Source organism: Peromyscus eremicus, chromosome 2, assembly GCF_949786415.1.
Source record: "Peromyscus eremicus chromosome 2, PerEre_H2_v1, whole genome shotgun sequence".
NCBI lineage: Eukaryota > Metazoa > Chordata > Mammalia > Rodentia > Cricetidae > Peromyscus > Peromyscus eremicus.
This window is the reverse complement of record NC_081417.1, coordinates 75,966,759-75,989,011: the sequence shown is the minus strand read 5'-3', so window position 1 is coordinate 75,989,011 and position 22,253 is coordinate 75,966,759. Positions and strand designations below refer to the sequence as shown.

The 22,253-nt window shown below is 42.8% G+C and overlaps 1 protein-coding gene across 3 annotated transcripts in view; it reads left to right on the top strand.

Annotated features, from left to right (window-relative positions):
* Positions 1 to 22,253, top strand: part of Elp1 (elongator acetyltransferase complex subunit 1) — a 63,597-nt gene that overhangs the window by 18,826 nt on the left and 22,518 nt on the right. For all 3 annotated transcript variants that reach the window (XM_059254374.1, XM_059254375.1, XM_059254373.1), the window contains exons 11-27: positions 2,368 to 2,598; positions 3,710 to 3,880; positions 4,708 to 4,807; positions 8,179 to 8,361; positions 10,753 to 10,859; positions 11,626 to 11,729; positions 14,299 to 14,352; positions 14,443 to 14,548; positions 15,527 to 15,642; positions 15,992 to 16,065; positions 16,334 to 16,412; positions 16,502 to 16,581; positions 17,810 to 17,947; positions 18,052 to 18,137; positions 18,558 to 18,706; positions 20,111 to 20,234; positions 21,371 to 21,468. In XM_059254374.1, coding sequence (XP_059110357.1) covers positions 2,368 to 2,598; positions 3,710 to 3,880; positions 4,708 to 4,807; positions 8,179 to 8,361; positions 10,753 to 10,859; positions 11,626 to 11,729; positions 14,299 to 14,352; positions 14,443 to 14,548; positions 15,527 to 15,642; positions 15,992 to 16,065; positions 16,334 to 16,412; positions 16,502 to 16,581; positions 17,810 to 17,947; positions 18,052 to 18,137; positions 18,558 to 18,706; positions 20,111 to 20,234; positions 21,371 to 21,468 — 2,000 coding nt within the window. The remainder of the gene's footprint in view (positions 1 to 2,367; positions 2,599 to 3,709; positions 3,881 to 4,707; positions 4,808 to 8,178; positions 8,362 to 10,752; positions 10,860 to 11,625; positions 11,730 to 14,298; positions 14,353 to 14,442; positions 14,549 to 15,526; positions 15,643 to 15,991; positions 16,066 to 16,333; positions 16,413 to 16,501; positions 16,582 to 17,809; positions 17,948 to 18,051; positions 18,138 to 18,557; positions 18,707 to 20,110; positions 20,235 to 21,370; positions 21,469 to 22,253) is intronic.

The window sequence follows — 22,253 nt, the reverse complement described above, 5'->3', positions numbered from 1 at the left end:
GCAGTATTGGGACAGAATTCCTTCTCTCCTGGGAATCCTGGTTTGTTTTTAAGGCTTCATACATCATGGGGGTAGTCCCTTTATTTAAAGTCTCTCAGAGCAACATCTAGATTATTGCTTGACCAGGGCACTACATGTTAGCAGAGCAAAGACAGACTATAACCATAGTCATCAGGGCAGAAAATGAAATGCTATAGGAGTGAATGGATTAGGTTGCACATGAGACAGACTTTTTTGTAGCTTTTAAGATATTTGGGTCTATATATTTAAGTATAGACTTAGGATTAAGTCTGTTGTCTTTTTACTCCCCCCCCCCCCCCCCCCCCCAGTGCTGGGTAACTTAATCCCAGGGCTTAGACTGCCTAGGCAAGCCCTCTGTCACTGAGCCAAGCCCCAACCCTGTTTAAAGTAAATGGTGCCTTCCTTCCTTCCTTCCTTCCTTCCTTTTTTTTTTTTTTTTGTCTTTAAGCACATCTTATTATGTGGACCTGGCTGGTCTCTAATGTAGTTAGAGTTTTCCTGCCTGGCCCACAGTCAGGACAAATCTTTGTCACCCGCCAGTCCCAGAGCTGCTCAGACCCAACCAAGTAAACACAGAGACTTATATTGCTTACAAACTGTATGGCCATACCAGGCTTCTTGCTAACTGTTCTTATATCTTAAATTAATCCATTTCTATAAATCTATACCTTGCCACATGGCTCGTGGCTTACCGGCATCTTCACATGCTGTTTGTCATGGCGGCGGCTGGCAGTGTCTCCTTCCGCCTTCCTGTTCTCTCAATTCTCCTCTCTGTTAGTCCTACCTATACTTCCTGCCTGGCCACTGGCCAATCAGTGTTTTATTTATTGACCAATCAGAGCATTTGACATACAGACCATCCCACAGCACTCTAATTCACAGAAATCTGCCTGTCTGCTTCTGCTGGGATTAAAGGTGTATGCCACCATGCCTGGCTGATACATGCTGACTTTTTCTGTTTGTTTTATTTTGAAATTGTATTTTAATTACACTGTTTCTCCCTTCTTTTTCTTCCCTCCGTACCCCTCCCTACCGATACATGCTGTTTTATGACTTGCTTTGACACTGTATCACAAGCAAGGTTCCATTCCATGTGCACATCTATATCATTTTAGATTACTGTGTCATTTTCTTCTGTGTCAGTTAATTAACTCTTTGCTATTAGACATTTATATCTCATGATCAACAACAGTGAAGTGAACGTGTTCATAAATCTTTTAGCTTGTTTATTTTCTGAGTTTCTTTCAAACTCCTTAATCAGCAGGACTTTTAATCTGAAATGTAATTGAGTAGTTTGTTCATTTATTCATTCATTTTAGGAGTTCTTAACCCTGGCTAAGCCTTCGGCTCAGAATTGGACTCATTGTTTTGGGAGAGAGAATATATATTGACATTAACTATTTATTTTTGGTGATGTTCAGGATTTAATCAGGGACTTATAACAATTTCAAAACCAAACAGACCCAGACTTCCAAGTTGTTTGACTATGCAGCCACTCAAAGACCAGTGATTCCCAGATGTAAAGCGAGGACACTGACAGACACAGGCTAACAAGAGTACAGGAGTCCTCCCAGTATCTGCCCTCCGTTACATAAACCTGTGGTTCAGCCTGCTAGCCCATGGCTTCGTAGACACACTGTAATGGTGTGATTAGAGAGCTAAACATCATTTTCTGTGATCACTAAGTTAAGAATTAGTGGCAAAGTTCAAATAAATTCTTTCATGTAATTAAAATCTTAATTTATATGTGTTTTCTATTGACAAAGGCCAGCTTGGGACTTAATTGGTTATTTTAATACATACTGGGATGATTGAGTGCATATTAATCTTCAGGCAGCTGAATATTGGTTGATACTAGATAGCCTGGGACATAACTGCATACAAAGCACTGTGAGAAAACAGGCATTTTAAACCCACAGTGATGCTGGTCCAGAACCTGCCTAGAGTACCTTGGCACAACCGTGTGCAGCATAAGGACTTTGTCTACAGCAGACCAAAGGTTAGGCCCTAGTCTCACTGGACTGCATCCCCAGGGCATTGTAGCTGTCTTATTCTGTGTGAGGATACTTTGCAATGCTTGTACTTGATGATAACTAGGGACTTCACATTTCGCAGACAATATCCCTACAGTGTGATGCATACTGTATGTTTAGTCTGGTTATCTTGCTCAACTTTGCATGGGGAAAATGTCCTGAAATATTGTCTTAGCTATCTTTTGACATTGATTATTATATAATTATTTTGGAGAGACCAAACAGGAAGAATTCTTGGAAAAATACAAAGCTACCCCTGTCCCCTCTTGGTTCCCTGGTCTCTGATGGCCTTCCTTTCCTTTTCTCCACACAGTCCAGCTTTGGACCATGGGGAACTATCACTGGTATCTCAAGCAAAGCCTGCCCTTCAGCACCAGTGGGAAGAACCAGATTGTGTCTCTGCTGTGGGACCCGGTGATGCCGTGCCGGCTGCATATTCTCTGTCAGGGCTGGCGTTATCTATGCTGTGACTGGCACTGGACCACTGAACGGAGCTCCGGAAATAGCACCAGTGACTTGGCAAATGTGGCTGTTATTGATGGAAGTAAGCTTCTGTGAAATGTGCCTATGAACATGTGGGTCCCAACCCAGGGCCTGCAGATGTGCTGGTTTAACCAGAACAGTGGGGAAATCGTCCTTTTGGTTGTTTGGTTTGTTTGATGTCTGATGACCAGGAGTGTCATTAAATAGAATATGTACTCTCCTGAAAACCCAAGTTCCACCAACCCCACTTCCCTGTTGAACCATATTTATTTATAGCCTTATACATTGACTTGTCTGGCTTTTGAAGTTGAAGACTGACGATTTTCTCCTTTTGCAGAGAAGAGTGAAGCCATGTGGGTGGGACAGTGGGGTCTGTTAGCCTTGTATTGGCTGTGCATTCCACTATGTTTGGCTTTGTTTTTTATTTTAAGCACTGTAAACTACCTCTTTCTCTAGGATTCTCAGTCAAATCCTAGACATTTATCTCCTGTGAGGAAAATTGGTGTTTTTAATTACATGTAGGCATCAGTGGTGGAGAGCTGGATTGTAGAATGAAATAGCCACAGACAGTTTGTTGATAGCAGATAGACACACTTGCCACTAAATGTTCTGGGTAGTACTTTTAATACTGGTTTCTATAATCATGTTCTGTACAGAGAACTTAGTCATGCCTTATTACCAATTTATACATAGAAAAGTACTTTTTTATTGGAGGGGTCTTTTTTAGATGGAGTCTTGGTATATATCCCTGGTATTCCCTGTGTCGAGCAGGCTCCTTGAACCCATGGCATCCCTCCCTGCTGCCTCAGCCTCCCAATTGTGGCCCTTAAGCTTTTGGAGGTGTAGATTACTCTAGTTTAGTCTCTCTTCCTTACAGACCCAGGTTTAAAGCTGGAACGTTGAGCTCTTGGTTGTTTTGCCCTGATCCCTGGCACCTTAATTTTTCAAGGGCAGTGTAGGTCTGCAGGCCACACTAGCCAGGTGCAGACAGAGCTCTATGTACCCATACTGTTTCTAAGTTTAGTTTCTAAGTTTAATGAGAAAACACCAGAAGTTATTGTGAAGAGCTACTGCATGCTGCCTAACACAGTTATTTAGGTTTTCAGTGAGGCTTCCTGTCTGCTTTTACACACTGAACATCCACATGGCTAATCCTCCTTTTCATTGTGCAGACAGGGTGTTGGTAACAGTCTTCCAGCAGACTGTGATCCCACCTCCCATGTGTACCTACCGGCTGCAGATCCCACATCCAGTGAACCAAGTTGTGTTCTGTGCTCACCTCGGAAAGAGCAATGACCTTGCTGTCCTCGATGCCAGTAACCAGATTTCTGTCTACAAGTGTGGTAAGTGGAAACACCCTGACCAAGGAGCTCAGTGCAGTCCCTGCTCCAGAACAGAAGTGTAGCTGGAGTTTTCTCCAGTCCTGCCTGGCCCACGGTCAGGACAAATCTCTCTTACCCTCCAGTCCTGCCGCTTAGACCCAACCAAGTAAACACACAGAGACTTATATTGCTTACAAACTGTATGGCTGTGGCAGGCTTCTTGTTATCTAGTTCTTATATCTTAAATTAACCTATATCTATTAGTCTGTAAGTTGCCATGTGGCTCGTGGCTTACTGGTACCTTACATCTCACTTTTCATGGCGGCGGCTGGCAGCATCTCTCAGCCTCAGCCTTCCACTTTCCAGAATTCTCCTCTCTCCTTGTCCTGCCTATACTTCCTGCCTGGCTACTGGCCAATCAGCATTTTATTTATACAGAGCAATATCCACAGCACTTCCCCTTTTCTTTTTTTTTAAAAAGGAAGATTTTAACTTTCACATAGTAAAATTACAGATAACAAAACAATTATCAAGCAAGAATTACAGTTACACTATCTAGTCTATTTATAATATCTAGTCTATTTGTATTTGGCAAAATTAAAGGTAGCCCCTCCCCTGGCCCTGCTAAAGAGTTGTCTTTACTGGTGAGAACTGTGGCTGAAATGGTATTGATGGAAAGCAGGTTTTGATTGAGCCTGAAAGGTATGTGGCGATTCGAGAAGGAGGTTGAAATGTCATTATTTCTTAGATTGCTTCATTTGTCTTCTAGAACCCACTAGTCATAAGACCCTACATTCTTGGTCTTCAGAGAAATAGCATGCAATGATGTTTGCATTTTTGTTTTCTAGGTGATCAGCCAAACATGGATCCCACTGTGAAACTGGGAGCCGTGGGTGGAAATGGATTTAAAGTTCCCCTTAGAACACCTCATCTGGAAAAGAGATACACGTAGGTTCCTAAATATTTTGCATCTCTGGGAGTGGAATTAGGTAGCATTCTGTCCTGAATTCATCCAGCCTGTATCCTGGGGAAGGTGAAGTAGGTACACCAGCTGAGCTTGGTGAGGGAAGCCAGTCACTTAGTTTTACTGTGTGCCATATATTACGGTGGCAAAGAAACTCTTCTTCCCACAACTGCTTTGTTCTCTAGGGAGACTCCCACAGGAAGACGGAGGAACAGACACCAAGGCACAGTTACATTCCCTCACAAAAATGGCCATATACAAGGCGCTAGTATGTGGATGACCCAGTTCAGCTTCTATCCTGGTCTTAGTCCAGATTACAGGATTTCTTTCTGGGTGTTATCATTTTAGACTCTCAGGTTGAAATCAGAGCACACTTTCCCTTTGAAACAGCAGTACAAATGAGTGGGTGTAATTTACTACCTCGGGCCCACTGGAGGCATTTGCAGAAGGGCATGGAAGCCACATCTGGCTACAGAGCACCAACAAATAAGAGAACAGAGTTTACCCAGGATCGTGGACCTGCTGACTGCAGAAGCCAGGGCTTGATTCTGTTCAGTTCAGAGTGTTCCTGTTCTTAATTATCAGGGACACCCAGTACAGAATTAACAGAAGCAAGTACAAGTGAGAGAAACTAGGAAGGGATTTTAGGTATGAGTCGTATATTTAATACATACCCAGTTTTCAAGGAAGTGTATGCTTTGCTGCCTGTGTATGGAATGCTGATAAGCTTTTAAAGGGCTCGTGTTCCGTCATTGTTCACTCTGTTAGGCAGCTCTCCAGTTCCCACAGTAAATGCTAGACATCTAGCCGCTTAAGAAGGAAAGCTTTAGTCTGACTCCCAGGGTTTGGGGTTTTAACAGCCTGTCGGCCTCATGGCTTTGGCACAGGCTTCATGATTGTAGCATGTGATGGAAGAGACCCACTCACCTCAAGGCAGCTGTGGGTAGAGAACTAGAGTCACACCTCTCTGAGGTGAGGGCATTCTTTTAGTGATCTAAAACTTCTAGCCTCATCTCCTTATCATTCTGTTCTTTCAGTGTTACAGAGGTTAGAGTCCAAGCCTAACACAGGGGCCTTCTGGGGAGTAGTCCAGATCCATTTTCGTTTGTTTTTATTTTTGGAGACAGGGTTTCTCTGTGTAACATCTCTGGCTGTTCTGGATCTCACTCTGTAGACCAGGCTGTCTTGAATTCACAGACATCTTCCTGCCTCTGCCTCCCAAGTGCTGGGATCAAAGGCATGTGCCACCACTGCCCAGCTCCAGATCCAAATTTTAACATATTATTTGAAATCACTAGACAGAGATATAATTCAGATTAAGAGTGAGGCAGTTTAGAACAGGGCTCCTTAACTTCTTCAGTTCATGACCCTTTTTTTACTAAGTAGGTTTTATGTGACCATGGATATATAGGTAGATAAAGTAGTGTACAAATCAAACATTTACTGATAATCATAAACTTATTTTCAAACAATTCCTTGGGACTGGGGAGATAGCTCAGCCAGCAAAGTGTTTGTCTGGCAAGCTTGAGGACCTGAGTTTGATCCCCAGAAACTACATAAAAATGCCAGGCTTGGTGGTGTGTACGTGTAATCCTAGTTCTGGGGAGGTGGGAAGATGGGAATCCTTGGGCTCGCTGGCCAAGTGGTCTGTCCTAATTGGTGAGCTCACAGCTAGTGAGAAACCCTGTTTTAAAGGAGGCAAATGGTATTCTTGAGGATGACACCTGAAGTTGTCCTCTAACCTGTACGTGAACACACAGGACAGATAGACACATAGAAGAGTACAGCTTCAGTTCCTTGTCATACATATAATTTTACCATTTATTTATTTATTTGTTTGTTTGTCTTTGCAGTCCTCATGTGCAGTAATGTGACCCCATGTGATGCTATGACCCATCATTTACACAGCCTGGGTTAGAATATATTAAAAATCAAGAGGAAGGGCTGGGTGGTGGTGGTGCACGCCTTTAATCCCAGCACTCAGGGAGGCAGAGCCAGGCGGATCTCTGTGAGTTCAAGGCCACTCTGGAGTACAGAGTGAGTTCCAGGACAGGCACCAAAACTACATAGAGAAACCCTGTCTCAAAACCCACTCCCCCACATAAAAACAAAAATCAAGAGGAAAGTCAGTCAGTCATTCAGAGAAAATAGGAGACGTGAGTCTTCATTTTGATCCTTAGGGAAGAACTGATTTGGATTGGGAAAGAATTGGGAGGAAGCTAGTGAGAACCAGAGCCAGGAAGGCCTGTGTGGCAAGGACTCTGGGCTAGCTGTGTACAGTGGAGACAGTGTTGAGGGGGGCTGACTGAACAGGCAGATCGTACTACAGGCCAGCTTCTTAAGTAGCTACTGCTGACTTCTACTGGACCCAGGGACGGGAATTCTCCTTTGAGAAGTGACAAAACAATGCCCAGATCAGGAAAGTGTTAGAAGCAAGGAAGCTGTGCCAGTTTATTAGTTGTTTGGATGTGAGGTGCTTCGGGAAGGGCCCTGTCTTCTGAGGCAGATACCTGCCAGTATACGGTTTATATGCTGGTCATTGTTGACTTGGGATGGCCCTCTGATTCAGTAGCTTAGGCAGAAGGGTGGGGAATTTTCTTACATAGCCAATTTCAAAATGATACTCCTCAAATATAGAGATCTAAGGATATGAGGAAGTGTACTTAAAATAAATCCTACATTCTTAAGTCAGACAAACATTATTTTGGAGGGCTCTGGTATTTGGTTTTAGCATAGGGCTTTTTTCTTTATTCTTGAGGCTTTCGTGCATGTATCCAATGAAATATGGTCTTATCTAGCAAATGGAGGTTTCCCTCCAACTCATGCCTTGCCATTCCCTCCCCAAATGTAATCCTCCTACCTTTATGTCTTCTTTTGTATAACAACTAAGTCCAGCTAGTGATGCCCATGTGTGCATGAGTACAGAGGCATTCCCTGGACCATGGGCTTCCTACCTGGTGCTACATCCTCAAAGAAGAGCAACTCTACTGCTCCAGCTACTGTCGTTGCCACTGTCTCCATAGGAGGGTGGGGCCTAGGGATCGCCCATCTCCTCTGTGCTGCAGGTATGACAGGCAGCCCTACTGCTGCTTGAATCCATGATTGCAACAACCACGTCGTGTCCAGAAGACAGCACTCCAGCTCCTTTCTTCAGGCTCCTCTTCCATGGTTCCTCGAGTCTTAGGGAATTAAGAGTGGCAGTTAGTACAGATGGTTTATTCAGAGCTGTAGCTCAGGGTCTGTTTCTTTAAGGAATAAGGAGTTGGCTGTATTTTTCCTTTATAAGGAAAGGTTTTAAAGTTCAGTGAGTTAAAGCTTTATTCTTATCGTGGATATTCTTGAATATTTGAAACAGAATTCAGTTTGAGAACACTGGAGATGAGGAGGTGAACCCACTGCAACTGAGCCTTCTCACCTGGATTGAAGAAGACGTTTTCCTGGCCGTAAGCCACAGCCACTGCAGCCTGCAGTCTGTCCTTCACCGATTGACTGTGGCCCCTTCGGAGGTGGAGGAGGAGCAAGGACAGCTGAATGTCAGGTATGATGGTTCATCCCTGTATTCAGTCTGTAAAATTGACAGTGATGTTACACATTGTGTGTATGGACGTGGACAAGGCTGAGGAGGAGGAGGAGGAGGAGGAGGAGGAAGAGGAGGAGGAGGAGGAGGAGACACACAGCAAGAGGCCTGGATGTAGTTTGTGTCGTGTCAAAACAATAGATCAAAGCTGTGTCAGGAAGTAGTAAAAAGGAGCATATCAGAAGCGCAAAACATTTGTCAAGTATTTTAATCAGTTATCCACGTATTCGTCCAGTTATTCAGAAAGTAATCATTAGAGTTTACAATTGATTTTAACAGGTAATTACAGTGGTCAGTTCTCATGGGCCAATGTAGTAAAGAAACATGCATAACTACATTTATTTTTAAGTAGTAATAGCAAACTTGGCCCCCCTCTTCTGTGTGTGGCTTTGTTCACACTAGAAGCCTCTTTCTTTGTCAGTTCCTATTCCCTGGGCCTGAGTTTGTTTGATTCATGACTTCACCTGTGTCATAGAACAGTGTTGACAACTGCAGAATCTTCTGTCATTCAGCCTCTGGGGGATAGTTGAGAAAGTGTCTGGCCAGCTCCCAGAATACTTCAGGTTTCCAGTGGAAGACTGGCTGCTTAGTCTTGTGCTCATGTTAACCTTCACATTGATTTGTAACTAAAGGCCTACCTGTTAGATCACATTCTGATGGTAACTCACAAAGCTTCATGCTATCTTGAAGAAGCCTCCTGTGAAGATCTCCATGTTGACTATGTTCTGCAGTAGATACGTGCTGCCCTGAATTCGGCAGAACCCTGCTTTCTGATAAACACAACAGTTTGGATTAGAAATGTCTACATTTCTGTAGTTTCTAACTTCTTCAACATTAGGGATCTAAGTAAAAAAGTCATTTATGATTCTGTTGTTTTAATTTTTGTTTCTCAAAAGACTGCTTTTTGTTCATATAAATACTAATAAATACTAATGTCTTTAGAGATGGAATGGCACTCAGTCAGTTAAGAACTGTCGGTAGCCTGTGTTTACTGTGCTGCACACTGTAAGCATGCCCTTCTGTGTGCTGTACCCGTATGAGTTCACTTTTTCTCTTTGTATACACACTCTTTGACATGTGCTATCAGCACTTTCCACTTGAGGACTGGCCTCTGAGGTGTAAAGAATCAACCGAGTTGTCTGCTCAAGCGGGACCCAGTCCCATTGTCTGGCTCCGTCGTCTCATAATCTCTGGAAGGTAGTTTGTCCCTCACAAAATTCGAGGTCGTGGTGGAGAAATGAACCTGTTTTTAGAGTTTACTTCTCTTCCCTCTTTTTTTTTAAGATTAGTTAAAAATAAAGTAGCTCCTTGAATAGAATCCTAGCATTGGCTTTGTATTTATAGGCTCCTTCTCCTTTAAGAAATTGTATTTTTCTCCATCATTTATTTATTTATGTATTTAGTGGTATTGAAGGTTGAACGTGAGGCCCTGAATATGCTAGGGAAGCATATGTCCTCAGCCTTCTTTTTTTCTTTATGTTTGTGCTTATGTTTATGGGTGTTTGGAATGTATGTGCACCATGTACGTGCAGTGCCCATGGATGCCAGAGAGGGCATCAGATCTCCTGGAACTGAGCTACAGGTCATTGTGAGGAACCGAACTTGGGTCTTGTGGAAGAGCAACCAGTGCTCTAAATCTCTTTGCCATCTTTACAGCCCCCCTCAGTGTTCTTTTATTTTTTTAAATTTGAGACAGGATTTCAATAAATGGCCCAGGCTGACATTGAATTTACGCTGTAGCCCAGGCATCTCTGGAACTTGCAGTTCTCCTTCCTAAGCTCCCTAAGTAGCTGGGAGATTACAGGCTGTTCTCACCAGGCCCAGCTGATATAGTTTAAATGTTAGAATACATAAGGAGGCTGAGTGTAGTGGTGCACGCCTTTAATTCCAGCGCTCCGGAGGCAGAGGCAGGAGAATCTCTTTAAGTTCGAGGCCAGCCTGGTCTACATAGTGAGTTCCAGGACAGCCAGAGCTACATAGTGAGACCCTGTCTCAAAAACAAACAAACCAACAAACATACCAAAAAAGAATACATAAGGAAATCAATAAACTGCAGTACATTATAATGAGCTACTACCTGAGTGGGAATGCTGTTCCTCTAGGGTAGACAGCCAGCTTACTGGCTCTGGAGAAGTGTGTCAGTCTGTTTGTCTATATCTGTGACTCTTACACTCTGTGTGTAAAGAGTTTATGTATTACATTGACTCAGGCAGTGTATCCCCAAAGGATCATTGTTAGTTTTCACTATGGCAAAAATCAGTGAAATGTCTCCATTTTAAAGAAAGATTACCTCTTTTATACTTACCTCCAATTTTTTTGTTTGTTTGTTTGCTTGCTTGCTTTTTGCTTTAGTTCATCTGTGACAGTGGATGGGGTCATCATTGGTTTATGTTGCAGTTCTAAGACCAAGTCATCAGTGGTACAGCTAGCTGATGGCCAGGTGCTCAGATGCCTTTGGGGTGAGTATCAGAATTTTAGGAAAGCAGACTTATAAATAAATAATTCTTGAGACTATGTACTTGCGAGTATCTTGTCAGTGCTACTTGGTTATTGGAGATTGTTTATTCCCAATCTTTTTTAGTTATTATTTTTAGCATACAAAGTAATAGTTTTCATTATGGCATTTCCATGCATTGTTTTTGTTGATCATCCTTCCCCACTCCTCCTGCTGGTCTCCTAACTCCCTCCTGCTTTTATGTCACTTGTACTCTATTACCCTCTTTTTTCTTCCACCCTTCCAGGACTCTTCTTCCCATCTTTTGATCTCCTTCGTGGTATCATGACCTATACCCACACTCCATACATTATAGAGATTAAAGTCTAGTGTCTGTGTATAAGACAGAACGTGTGGTGCTTGTCTTTATGAATCTGACTTACTTTACTTGGTTGTTAGTTGACTTTTGCTTATTTGCCATGCTGAGATTCCAGCCTAGGGCTTCATGCACACTAGGCAAGCACTGTATTGCTGAGTTACACCTCAACCCAATGGCTAAGCCTGCTACCCCAGGATGCCATGCTGGAGAGCAGTGTTGGCGGGCCTAGTCTGCTCCTGTTTGGAGTATCCTAATGAATGGAGAGAAATCCAAATTGCATGCTGTGTTTTGTTTGGTGTTGGTTTCCTTTTTGGGAGGTGAGATGGGGATGTTATTTATTTTGTTCTTTCAACGCCTCACAAGAAAGAGCTGATGAGCTATTTGTAAACTAAATTTGCTAATCTTAAAACAGAATCACCGTCTCTGGCTGTGGAACCATGGAAGAGCTCTGAAGGACTTCGTGTTCGATTTGCTCATCCATGCACACAAATGGAAATGGCTATGATTGGAGGGCAGGTAAATAAAGCGCAGGAAAATTGACTATGAAGAATAAATAGTTAGTGCCAAGGACATTGGGTGTAAAAGCATGGGTCTTGTAGCTGGACCTATGTTGCCACTGAATCCCAGGGCAGTGACAGGAAATTCTCTTTCTCTCTTGACCTCCACCTTCTTCATATAGTAAAGGGGAAAGTCAGTCTTTCAGCGTTCAGGAGAGAATTTAGGGAGATAATATGTGTAATTAGCCAGTTTCATATCTCACAGAGTACTCAAAGCTTTATTAAATACCTTATGATGAAAGAATACATTCTGAAGAATAATATTCACCAGATTGTGATTCATAAATATTAGAATATTTGTATTTGATGAGTTGTAGGATATAGTAGTTATAAAACAAAACAACTTCTGTCTTAGTTACTTTTCAATTGCCGTGGTAAGACACCATAACCATGGGAACTTATAAAAGAAAGCATTTAATTTGGAAGCTTGATATTCCATAGGGTAGCAGAATCCATGATCATCATGGTGGGGGTATATCAGTAGGTAGGTAGGCATGCATGGTACTGAACAGTAGCTAAGAGTTTACATGTTGAGACAACCACAAGGCAGAGAGAGAGAGAGAGAGAGAGAGAGAGAGAGAGAGAGAGAGAGAGAGAGAGAATATATGAGAATACAAGTGAGAGAGCGTGAGTGAGCGCTCTAACTGGGCTTTGGAAACATCAAAGCCTGCCCCCAGTGGCATAACTCCTCCAGTAAGGCCACACCTCCTAATCCTTTCCAAACAGTTCCACCAACTGGGAACCAAATATTCAGCTATATGAGCCTATGCATGCCATAGTCATTTAAATTACCACATATGGTGATATTTTATTTGTACTGAAATGTGATTTTATTTGTTAATAAATAAAGTTGCCTGGGGGTCAGAGCTAATAGCAAGCCATTGTAGAAGCTGGGTGGTGGTGATGCATGCCTTTAATCCCCGCACTTGGGGAGGCAGAGCTAGGCGGATCTCTGTGTGTCCAAGGATACAGCCAGCATGGAGACACACGCCTTTAATCTCAATACCAACTATAGAAGACCTGGAGGTCTATACAGACAGGCAGTGATGAGGTGGTCATGTGGTTGGGTTTACAACCAATGAGAAGGCAGAACAGAAAGTCTATATAAAGACAAACACACAGGAAGTAGGTCTCTTGGCTGAAGAGGCTAGCTGCAGCAGTGAAGGGTAAGGCTCTTAGCTCCGACCTCTTGGGCTTTTATCTTTGCATTGGCTCTGTGTTTCTTATTTAATAAGACGGTTACTTCTACAACCACACCTTCTATTGATATACATAGAATCATTCCTTTTGACAGGAGAGTGAAGGCAAGGAACAGTGTATGATGGTAGCAAACAGGGAGGTGTTTGGGGATAACTAGAGGATGATAGTTCTGATGATGATAGTTCAAGAAAGCCTCTGAGACTGCTGTGGTGAGTGTGCTGAGACACAGAGGAGAAAGCTGGTCCTAGAGAGGGAGAGTGGTCCCAGGAGAAGGGTCTTGAAACCCCTTGAGTTTAGAAAGATGGGCACAGTACTTGGCAGGTCAAGGCAGATGCTGCAGGCCACAGCCTCCTCGTATTGTGCATCCTGGCTCAGGTCTTCTGCTTGAGGTATGATGCTCTCCTTCCCACTTGAGGTGGCACAGGGCAGAGTCCAGGACTTTGTCTGTAGATGTAATTCAGTGTAAATGTAGCCAATGGTTTTATCAGACAGAAAACACAGAGCCGATTCAGAGAAGAAAGCCAAGAGGTCAGAGCCAAGAGCCTCACCCTTCCTGATTCAGGGATCCTCCTCAGCCAAGAGAGCTCTCCGAAAGAGGGGCCCTCCTTCCTGTGTGTCTGTCTCTATAGTCTCTCTGTTCTGGCTTCTGGTTGGTTGTAAACCCAATCATGTGACTGCCTCGTCACTGCCTGTATGTACCGCCCTCCAGGTCCTTAAAGGCGTACACCACCACTGCCATGCACTTGCTATGACTCTAATAGCTCTGACCCCAGGCAACTTTATTTATTAACATAAAATACCACCACATTTGTCCCTGCCAGGAGTATAAGTCACTGTTCAGCAAGACTCTTCACTTGGCCTAGATGTATAGAAATGTTGGGAGTGAGGAGAAAAAAGCACTACTTTTTCTTCTTAATATGATAAATAATTAAAAGTGAACCCCCTTACCCTCTCTGAAAAGGATAAAACTACTTGTATTTTTTAATCATCAGAGAGATGTGTTCTTCATGTTCGATATGTGGTTCTAGCTGCTCAGAGTAGGATGGAGAGGAATGGAAATAGGATGAGAGATCAACATAGACTTTTGGAGGTGGAGTCAAAGAAGGGGATGAGACAAATTCAAAATGAGCGCAGTAGATAGCGTGGCCTGCTTGATTGGGTGCTGGTGTATCCACTGTGCATGGCACTAGCCCTGGCTTAGCTGTCTACATCCGTCCTGATTACAGAGGCTTAGGGAATCACAGAGCGCTAGAACTGTATGGTGAAGACCATAGGTTTAAGTGCTTGTGAGTAGAGTTGCTTGTAATATGAGTTTCATTTCTTTGCAGGAATGTGTCCTTGGTCTGACTGACAGATGTCGCTTTTTTGTCAATGGCACTGAGGTATCTAGGCTTGGTTTGGTAGCTCCTTATCACAGTGTTGTTTCCAAGTACAATATCTAACTTCCCTTGGGCCTGTTTTGTCTGTTGCAGGTTGCATCAAATATCACGTCATTTGCAGTGTGTGATGAGTTTTTACTGTTGACAACCCACTCCCATACCTGCCAGTGTTTTTTCCTGAAGGATGCTTCACTTAAAAGTAAGCTTTTCTTTTACAAAATGGAGATATTCCCTTTTTCTAGTGTCTTGAAGTCTTGATGACTTTTAAATTCTTTGTCTACTTTGGCTGTTTACCACAGAGTCATAGGCTCACTTATTAGCTTCTTTGATACAGTATTTTTTTTTTTTATACATTGTGTCGGTGTATGTGCGAACATGAATACCCGCACCTATGTATGGGTATGTGTGTGTGGGTACAGGCCTCTGAAAGCTGGAATTACAATCAATTGTGAGTTACCCAGTGTGGGCATTAGGATCTGAACTTGGGTCCTCTGAAATAGCAGTGCACACTCTTTACCCTGGGCCACCTCTCTAACCTCCTCAACATAGTATCTTTGCTAAATCATTCTGTTTCAGTTACTAGAGACTCCACAAATAAATTCTAACTTAAGTAACACATTCTAAAAAATTCTTCATGAAATTTTATTATCCAGCTCATCTAATACTTAGTTCCCACACAGATCCCCTACTGGCTATATGCTCTAACTCTTCGTAATGGTTCTTTCTTATTGCTCAACTACCATTGTACTTCTGGACATCACCTTGAGATTTGTAGGGGATTAGTACTGAGTTTTATTACATTACCTTCCCCTCTCCCCAGTGTGTCCTTATTCCAAAAGGCCAGTTTGTTTTCTTGGTTGCTGACTTGGAAACAGGAACTCTTTCTGCCACTAGTCTACCATAATGTGAAGGTAATGCTAAGAAATAGAAAAGCTGCTCCAATCCCTATATTTTCGAATTGCTTAAGAAGCTGTGTATGTGAATGTGTGTGAGGGCTCTATAAAGAGAGGGCCCTTCCCAGAAGTGAGATTACAGGAATGGCCAGGAATCTTGAGGCTAAGTGGGAGAGCAAAGAACTGGACATTAACTGAGTTTCAGATGCTGGGCAGCTTCAGTGGCAGTTAATGGAATGTGGCTTTCTATGTCATTCTCAAGTCTCAGGCAGTGGTATTTTTAGTGTTACAGGCTGGTCTGTGTGGTAATAATGAGGCCAATAGAGAAATTCTACGGAAAGTGGAGAGGGGTTCACGGATTGTCACAGTTGTTCCCCAGGACACAAAGCTTATACTACAGGTAAGCTCGATTCTTCAGACTTCCTGTTATGGTCCAGTCACCACCGCAGAGTACTGACAAGCTGCATTTTAGACTATGGCATTCTTCAGCAGGTTAAAACCCTTTTTTCTTGGCTATATGTTGGTTTTATGTGAAGGAGTGTCAATTGATAAAAGCTCCGACCAATAAAGTTTAAAGGGAAACTTGCTTGAAAATCAAGATAAACATTGAGCACAACTGGATTCTATTAATTTTATATTATATTTATATTTATTATGGCATTGTGGTGGTTCAGGGCAAATTAAATAGAACTGCATTCTGCTGCTTCAATGGTTTCCAATTGACTAGAGATGTTTTGGTTTCTTTTGAGATGCCGAGGGGAAACTTGGAAGTTGTTCATCATCGGGCCTTGGTCTTGGCTCAGATTCGGAAGTGGCTGGACAAGTAAGCTGTGTGTGACTGTACCTGTGTGCATGTAAGGACATACAGTCCAGGCTCCTGTGGTAACTAAACTATACATTTGGAAAGGAAAAAAAATGTACCACCTTTTATTTTTTCCTTCTGTAATTTCAGACTAAAAACGAGGAGAACTTGTTTATTATAATGGCTGTAATCATGTTGTAACTGGTCTGTGTTGTAATGAAAATACACTAGGCCAGGGAACTAGTTTCTCATGAAATATGCTTTTTATCTATTTTCTCTGTCTTTGCAGACTTAAGTTTAAGGAAGCATTTGAATGCATGAGAAAACTGAGAATTAACCTCAATCTGATTTATGATCATAACCCTAAGGTAGTGTGTGCATCTGACTTGTCCTCTAACTTTATTCTTGAGTGAAGACGATCTGAACTAAAGTGCTTGTACGTTTTGTTGTTTGATAGGTATTTCTTGAAAATGTGGAAACTTTCGTAAAGCAGATCGATTCTGTAAATCATATTAACTTGTTTTTCACAGAACTAAAGTAAGTATTTTGATAACACATGAGTGTCATATTCTAAGTATTGTCTCTTGATAAAGAAATCAAACCCATGTAGCTGAAGAACAAAAGTCTCTTTCATATAATAATAATAAGTCATTGTAACAGTGAAGGCCCAGTAGGGTTTTTGCTCTAGACCCTTAGCAACAGCAGTTTTAAAACTGATTTTACAGCTCTCTTCCTGAATTGTTATTTGGCTTGTTTCTTAGGTTTGCTGTAAAACTATTCTTCTCATGAGATTGGCTTCAGATAGGATCCTTTCTCTGTGATGATTTTTCCCACCAACTTCTTAATGAAACTTTCTGAGCTAGGAAGATGTTGACTGTTGGAAACGTCTAGAGATCCCACCCAGTTTCTGTAGTTCCTGCTGTCCTGCTCTTATGTGCCTTTATTGCTATCCATGACCCACCCACACTTCTTGGTGTAGATAGATGGCAAAGGAAGTTGAAGACAGTGCTCCATTTACTTCACCTTGGGTCGCATTTTATACTCTTAGTGTGGGGTAGTTAACTGCTGCAGAATGTCTAGTATTCCATCCAGTGAGTTTCAGCACATGCTTACATATCATTTAATCCAACACATCTATTCTCTGTTAGTCCTTGTGCCCCAGCTCTTGGGCAGTTACTGTTCAGTGTTTCAGCACAGGTCAGCCTTGTCTGTTTAACTACATAATGTAGCCAGAAAGTATTTACCATGGTGTGAACACAGCTGTTTTCACTTTCAGAGTTGGGCTCAGCCATGTTTTTGCATGCATCACTAGTTCATTCGTTTTTAATTGCTTAATAGTATACTGATGTGTTAAATTATACTACCCTTTCTTCATTCTCTGGTTACCTGGATACCTTGGTTGTACCCTGCTTTAGGTTAATGTGAGCAAAATTATGAACATTATTGTTTTCGTTTTTGTTTTTCGAGACGGTTTCTCTGTGTAGCTTTGTGCCTTTCCTGGAACTCACTTGGTAGCCCAGGCTGGCCTCGAACTCACAGAGAACCGCCTGGCTCTGCCTCCTGAGTGCTGAGATTAAAGGTGTGCGCCACCACCGCCCGGCACATTATTGAGTAAAAGCCTTTTGTGGATATGTTTGATTACTCACTACTTGAATAACTTTCTAGGTCCTTTTTCTTTATTGTCTCACAAGCCTGCCTGATATATGTTAGTAGTTGGATCACCAGACTGTTTGGTAAGTGACCTATTCATACCTTTGGTTCTTAGGGAAGAAGATGTCACAAAGACTATGTACCCTCCACCGGTTTCCAAGGGTGTCCAGATGTCCATTGATCCTGATAGGAAGAAAGTTGACCTTATTTGTGATGCTATGAGAGTAGCCATGGAGAGCATCAATCCTCACAAGTGGGTACTATTTTATTGTTGGCATCTTTGGAATAACAGGATGTGGAGATGGCTTTGTCTAATTTATTCTTCCTGTCATTCTGGTGTTTCACTTACTACCTCAGATACTGCCTGTCGATACTCACATCTCATGTGAAGAAAACGCCCCCGGAACTGGAAATTGTGCTGCAGAAGGTACACGAACTTCAAGGTAGAGACCTGCACACAGACACTTGTTTGACTTGGCCTTGGTAGTCATTGTTCTGCCGGTGACCATTGCTGTGTCATTGCACTCCATAGAATTAACATATGGCTTTTTGGTCACCATTTTCAAATGTAAAAATGTTGGGTGTAAAGCATTTATGAATGAGTCGAAAGCATATGTTCATCTTGTCTCCCAATCTGTCATATATATGCAAGGTCTCATGTAGCCCATTCTGGCCTCAAACTCACCATGTAGCTACAGATGACCTTGAGTTTCTGATCCTCCTTCCTGCACCTTCTGAGTACTGAGATAATAGGAGCACACCTGGTTTTATATGGCATGGGGATCAAACCTAGGGCTTCATGTGTGCTAGATGTCACTTGACTGTGCTCCACCTCCAGCCTGTGTTTTCTTAACCACCAACAGGAAATGATCCCTCTGTTGCTGAGTCTGTGAGTACAGAGGAGGCCTTGAAGTACCTACTACTCCTGGTAGATGTCAATGAATTATATGATCATTCTCTTGGGACCTATGACTTTGATTTAGTCCTCATGGTAGCTGAGAAGTCACAAAAGGTATGTGGAGTTCATACTTTTTACACCGTTTTGAAACTTACTTATATAATCATACTAGTGTAGGGCCCTGCTCTTTAGAGAGCAATACTTTTTCTAATGCTATGAGTGGATACAGATTTGGGTCTCCACAGTGTAGTTGGGTTTTTTATTCTTTGAGGGCCTGCCACCGAGCTCCCAAATAAATACATAGAGACTTACTCTTACTTATGAATGTCTGGCCTTAGCTTGACTTGTTTCTAGCCAGCTTTTCTACGTTAAATTACCCAGTTTCTCTTTCATTACATTTTGCCTCTGGGCTTTTTGCCTTTCTTTATTCTCTGTGTCTTTCTTTCCTTCTTACTCTGTGGCTGGCTGTGTGGCTGGCACCTGGTGTCCTCTTCTTTTCTCACTCCTTGCTCTCTTTCCTAGATTTCTCCTTTTATTCATTCTCTCTGTAAGTCAGTCCTGCCTGTTTCTCTCTCCTGCCTACTATTGGCCATTCAGCTCTTTATTTGACCAATCAATTGGCCATTCAGCTCTTTATTTGACCAATCACTTGGCCATTCAGCTCTTTATTTGACCAATCAGGTGTTTTAGACAGGCAAAGAAACACAGCTTTACAGAGTTAAACAAATGCAACATAAAAGAATGCAGCACATCTTTGCATCATTAAACATATTCCACAGCATAAACGAATGTAACACATCTTAAACTAATATTCCACAACACTACAGCTAGTGTTCCTAAGCCCCATTCTCTGTATATTTCTATGTGTAGACACTTTTCTTTTTGAGACAGGATCTCTCTTGACCTGGAACTCACTAAGTAGAGTAGGTTGGCTGACTGGCCTTAGGCCTCAGGGATCTATGTCCCCTTCCCTAGTGCCAGAATAACAGGCTCATGCTACCAGGCCTGGCTTTTTATGTGGGTGGGTTCTGGGGATCTGACTCAGCGTCCTTCTGCGTGCACTAGCCTGTGTCCCTAGCCAGGAAGCTGCTCTTTAGGAAGAAAAACCCGCTTCCTAGGCATGGTGCAGAGCAGGACATTGCAGGCCCTCATAGGTTTGCATCTATCTCAGTACACTGTGCCTTTGCTGTGATGTGGGCTCTTCATAATCTGCATGTTTGCCGTGTCACAGGAGGCCTCGAGAGCCAGGCCTGGCTCGTTAGGAGGGACTTAGGGTCATTGTTGACTATCTTCCAGATTACAGGCTTGTTTCCATATCAGCCCATGAAGGAGTTGAGGTTCATGATTACTATTCCAAATTTTAACTAATAACTCTCAAATATGAAAGCATTTTTCCCAAAATTTGATTTGACTTGATGTATTATATATAATTGATACATGAGTGTAATACACATTTAGAACTATGTTCTCCTATGTTTATTGTCTTACATAACTATCACAAGTAACTCTTTTTTCTAGGATCCTAAGGAATATCTTCCATTTCTTAATGCACTTAAGAAAATGGAAACTCATTACCAGCGGTTCACCATAGATAAGTACTTGAAACGATACGAAAAGGCCATTGGGCACCTCAGCAATTGTGGTAAGTATGGGGGATAGTGTTTATTACTGCTTCAAGGCTTCTTTGGAACTAGGCAAGCTATAAGATACAAGGTTATCCTAGACAGATGGGTTTCAGTTTCCACTCCAGAAAACTTGGTTGTTGCCTGTTCACCTTATTTTGTCTTGTGCCCTGAAAGGTTGAGGGTAAAGCAGGTCTCTCTTCATGAGCTGGGGGTACCCTTGCTGAGAACAGGTTCTTTCTGGGGTAGGATTGAGCACTTCCTAAATTTACTTCAGTGCCTCAGTCAGAACTACTGCATAATCCCATTTCATAATGTTTGTCAGTATGGAATGGAAACAGACCCCTGCTTGCCTATAGTGAGCGGTTTGCAGAACCACAGCAGCACCTTGTGGGCTCCTCCTCACCGCCCCTGTCCTGTGCTGGAACAGTTGTGACTTGTCACTGAGGACACCTGTGGTGCTTGTTAAGCGTACATTCATCTCCTACTCCCATGGAGATTCTGATTCAGCTAGATGGGAGTGAGGCCTGAGGGGAGCATTTAATCAGCTCCCAGGTATTCCTGTGGAGGAGCGTGAGGAAATATTGAGCAACAGAGTGTAGCAAGAGTTCCTAGAGTAACCCTATCCAAGTGGATCTTCTTTTCCCTCAGAATGCAGAGTGATGCTCACCAGAAGTTCAATTCGAAGCTGTTCTTTAGATGAAGTTGTAGAGACTGTAAAGGCTCATGGTTGGGAGGAGGCTAGAGCGATGCCTCAGGTAGTACAGTGCTTGCTTTGTAAGCAGGAGGACCCGAGTTCATTCCATAAAACCCTCATGGAAAAGCCTGGTTTAATGGCGTATGCTTGTAATCTCAGCTCTAGGAAGGTGGACAGGAGGATCCCAGGCTCTCATTGGCCAACCAGCCTAGCTTACCTGACAAGCTCTGGACAGCGAGAGCCCCTGTCTCAAAAAACAAGATAGACAGTGCCCTCTGAGGACTGTCAGCTGAGGACATGAGGAACAAGACCTCAGGTTGTCCTCTGGCCTCTACATGCATGCTCATACATGAGCACATGAGCACACATACAAAATATTGCTTAGGAAACAGGCGTAAGTGAAAGCTGTTATACTTCCAAAGTGTTATACCTGCGTTTGTGTAAATCTTACCTTTACAGGACCTGAGCATTTCACAGAATGCTTAAATTTGATAAAAGATAAAAACTTATATAAGGAAGCTCTGAAGTTATATCACCCAGAATCACTGCAGTACCAGGTATGTGGTGGGTAAAATGTGAAATGCGGTCATCTGATTTTACTTTGGGAATTAGTTGGAAAGTGAGGACATGTTGAGTCTAAATACTGTCCTTGGCTTCAAGGTTTGTCCTACATCCAGTCAGTCTCCTCTTGAACTTGTTAGGAAAAGTTAGCAAGGACAACAGTATTTCAGGAGTTTGGGATCTTTGTTTGTTTATATAAACATCTCTTTAGGTTTTCTAATGTACCAGGTACTTTGCTTCTAAGTGAATTGTGTTACGTGGTTATCCTTATCCCCTGATAGGGGGTTGTGCCCAGTTTACAGATGGGGCCACAACTTGCAGAAGTGTCAGAGCTGCAGAGTGGCATGCCTGGGGTGCTGAGGGCAGGCTTTGTGACCACCAGGGGCCATCCATTCCTCACTCTTGTACTCGGCCATGCCGCTGCATCACCATGTCCATCTGTCTGCAGAGTGCATGCATGCTCTTCTCGTTTACTTTCTATGCTGTGGTCAAACCCTGGCCAGAAGCAGCCCGAGGAAGAAAGGGAGGACCTTGGCAGAAACCGAGGAGGAATGCTGCTTGCTGGTGTGCTCGGTGGCCCTTGTTCAGCCTCCGACTTACACAGCCCATGCTGACATGCCCAGCGATGACCCTGCTCATAGTGAGCGGGTTTCTTCTACATTGGTTAGAAATGAAGAAAACGCCCCACAGACCGGCACTCTGATGGAGGCAGTTCCTCAACTGAGGTTCCCTCTTCCCAGGTGTTTTGACAACCAAGATTGGCCGTCATACGTGTCTCTGT